The 2,829-nt window shown below is 51.8% G+C and overlaps 1 protein-coding gene across 2 annotated transcripts in view; it reads left to right on the plus strand.

The window, feature by feature from the left end:
• LOC108449165 overlaps positions 1-2,829 on the plus strand; it is a 20,145-nt gene that overhangs the window by 5,847 nt on the left and 11,469 nt on the right. The window contains exon 2 of one of the 2 annotated variants that reach the window (XM_017744658.1): positions 2,059-2,274. The exons of the other annotated variant lie outside the window; for it this stretch is intronic. Coding sequence (XP_017600147.1) covers positions 2,059-2,247 — 189 coding nt within the window. The 3' untranslated portion in view covers positions 2,248-2,274. Of the gene's footprint in view, positions 1-2,058; positions 2,275-2,829 lie in introns of those variants that run through there. 2 annotated transcript variants of the gene reach the window in all.

The raw sequence follows: 2,829 nt of genomic DNA on the forward strand, positions 1-2,829 counted from the left end.
CCCCCCGCCCCCGCCGGCAGCACCCAGTGGAGGGGGCGAAGCTGCCCTAATTATTTTCCCCGCAGATGTTGTCCTGGCATTTAAAGGGCTAAATCCCAACTTCCAGGCACACAGCTGGGGTATGTTGTATCCTATCAATTCATAACAAGGAGGCATTCTGGAAAGACTCGTAAGGATATTTATTTTAAAATGTGTGCTGAAAAGATATATGCTGGGGGGAGGAGGGACAGGGTTGGGCGTCTCGAGTTTTGTTTCTAAGCCAAAAAGGCACAGTTCGAGCTGTGAACAAATGGTTTCCAGAGAATAGTTCTTTTCTCTTTCTTTTCCCTGCAAGAAGTTTGTTTGAAGTTCCCGGAGTTTTTAATGTTAAATAATATTAATACCAAAATGAATACTTCGGGGCTTCTTGTTTTAATTTTGAAAAGCTGGCATGTGTGGGTTTCTTTCTTTCTTTCTTTCTGTCATTCTTTCTTGCTTGCGTTCTTGTTTTCTCTTGGTTTCTTGTTTTCTTTCCATTTCTTGTTTCTCCCCTCCTTCTTGTTTTCTTCTAGATTTTCCTCTTTATCTCTCGCTTTCTCCCCGTCTTGCTCTCCCACCCTCTCCTTCTTTTCCCTCTCTTTTCTTCTCTCTCTTTTACGCAAACCACCTCACCTTCACCCGCCCTTTTTTCCCCCCCTTGTTTTTGGAAACTCCTTCTTTCAACTGGACTGTGTTCGGGATATTGTTGCTGGTAAAAGAAATAAATAACCCAATAAATAAAGCAGGCTTCTGTTATGACAAGTTCCAAGCCAGAGCAACATTTAATGAGTTAAAATAGCCCTTGAGGAAAACCAAACAACAACAACAAAAAAGACAAAAGCGTTTAACAGCAGGATTGCTGTCAGTTGTGGAGGTGTGGGACGGGGCGCAGGGCGCACCTCCCCCCCAGCCCCACTGCGGGGCAGCAGTCGGTGCCCCTGGCACCCCGGCGAACGTCGCGGTCACTGCTCCCGGGGAGAAGGGCTGGCAGGATCAGCCCTCAGGGTTAATCACCGGCAAACCCTCCGCAGAGCAGACAGCACCGGGAATGGGCAGCTCGGCAGGGCGCTGCGGTTCCCTCCCCGCCGCTGTTCTTTCTTTCATCTCTGCCAGCGTGTTAAAACTATTGCGAAAATAACGAGGGATCGTGTCAGCTCCTTGTGGAGGCTGAACGCTGCCTGATCACCTTCAACTCAACCGGGTATTATCCCGGCGGCTCCTGCCACCCGCCCCTTCGCTGCTGCCTGGGTGGGCAGCAGTGGGAGCCTGGGACCGGTGTCCGCCGGCAGCCCCGCCGGGAACCCCGGGCCGGCATCTCTTAATGCGGGGCAGCGTGCGAACAACGCCATCCCGCTGCCTCTGGGCGCATTCTTCCTTAGAAATGGAGAGGAAAAATTAAGAAATGTTGGTAGGGGGATTGTAGAGAATCAGAATCTGAAGACGGTTTGCTCCCCTGCAGATCCTGGGAGGGATTTCACTCTGGCCGCGGGGAGCCCTCCCCAGCCGGGAGCGGAATGGATCTGCCTGCTCGGAGAGGGCCGGAGGAAGGAGGTGGTAGCCGCGCTGGGAGAGGTCTCGCTCTTCTAATCGCTTGCATGTGCCGGCGCCCTGACCAGCCCCACTCTGAGCAGCGGCAAATGCTGTAACAACTCGCGTGTCGTAAATTACAGAGACCTCATCCTGGCAGGGAAATACCGGGGAGGCGCCCGGTTTGTCTGCAGCTCTGGAAGGCACGGGAGGAACCGGCCTTGCAGCTTCCCTCACTTCCCTTTTCCCTGTCTCCCCCTCAGCCGACTCCTTCACGGAGGGTGATACCGCAATGACTCACTTGCACGTTTCGGTGTAAGGGAGTCTTTTTTTCTCACACCCCCACCCCCCCCCCCTTTTTTTTTTTTTTTTTTTTCCTAAAGTTGTTAACTCCCGTTTATGATAGAAATGTTACTCTCTGCGTTTTGTTTCGTTCTGGCTGCCATTGGTTGGCCTGGGTTTAATCAGAAGGAAAAAATGCTCTCCACAAATGTAGCTATTGTTTGTCTGCAGAGACGGGGGCCGGGGGTGGAAAGCAGAGAGAACGGGAGACCGTGTGTGACAGTGACGGTGGGACCAGCCACCCGTCCGACGAAGTCCTGGTCCTGTGCTCAGCCCTTCCGAAAACAGAGCTCCCTCTTTCCCCAACCTGCCCGCAGCAGTATGCAGGGCAGCCGGGGGCATGTTATCTCAGGAACATAATGCTAATAAATGTGCTCAGATGTTGGACATTCCCCTTGCCTGTTTTATAGGGTTTAGCTGGTGGTGCTTAATGGGCTGGGTCACCGGGACTGATGCTAGCAAGGTTATTAGGATTAAGTAACCTAATGAATCGTATGGCCATTAGCGGGCTTTGAAAGAAGGTAGTTTTCCCTGTAACCTGGTCTCCTGTCTCTTAACACGGGCAATTATTTTTAACTGTCCCTCAATCACAGGTCGGAGGGGAGCTTTTTTTTTTTTTTTTAATTTATTTGTTTAAAACCTCTCTCTGATGCTTAGAAATTGATTTCTCCACAGAAGGAGCCCGTCATTTTATCTCGGGGTTCCTCGGAACCGCAGAGCGAGCCAGACGCTGCGGCTGCTCCCGCCCTGCTCGGCGGAACAGCTGCCGCCGGTGCCTTTCTCCTCCGCTGGCCAAGTGCATCACTCGGGACGCGACTCCGGGAGTACTTGAGGAGGATTTGTATTTATTTTTTTCCCGAGAAGGGTTTTTCTTTTTGTATCTTTTGCCTAAGCCAGGTAAGCGATGAGGCGCTCGGTTCCCCCTCCAGCAGCTTTTCCCCC

The sequence above is a fragment of the Corvus brachyrhynchos genome, unplaced genomic scaffold (assembly GCF_000691975.1).
Source record: "Corvus brachyrhynchos isolate BGI_N302 unplaced genomic scaffold, ASM69197v1 scaffold17, whole genome shotgun sequence".
In the NCBI taxonomy this organism is placed as follows: Eukaryota; Metazoa; Chordata; class Aves; order Passeriformes; family Corvidae; genus Corvus; species Corvus brachyrhynchos.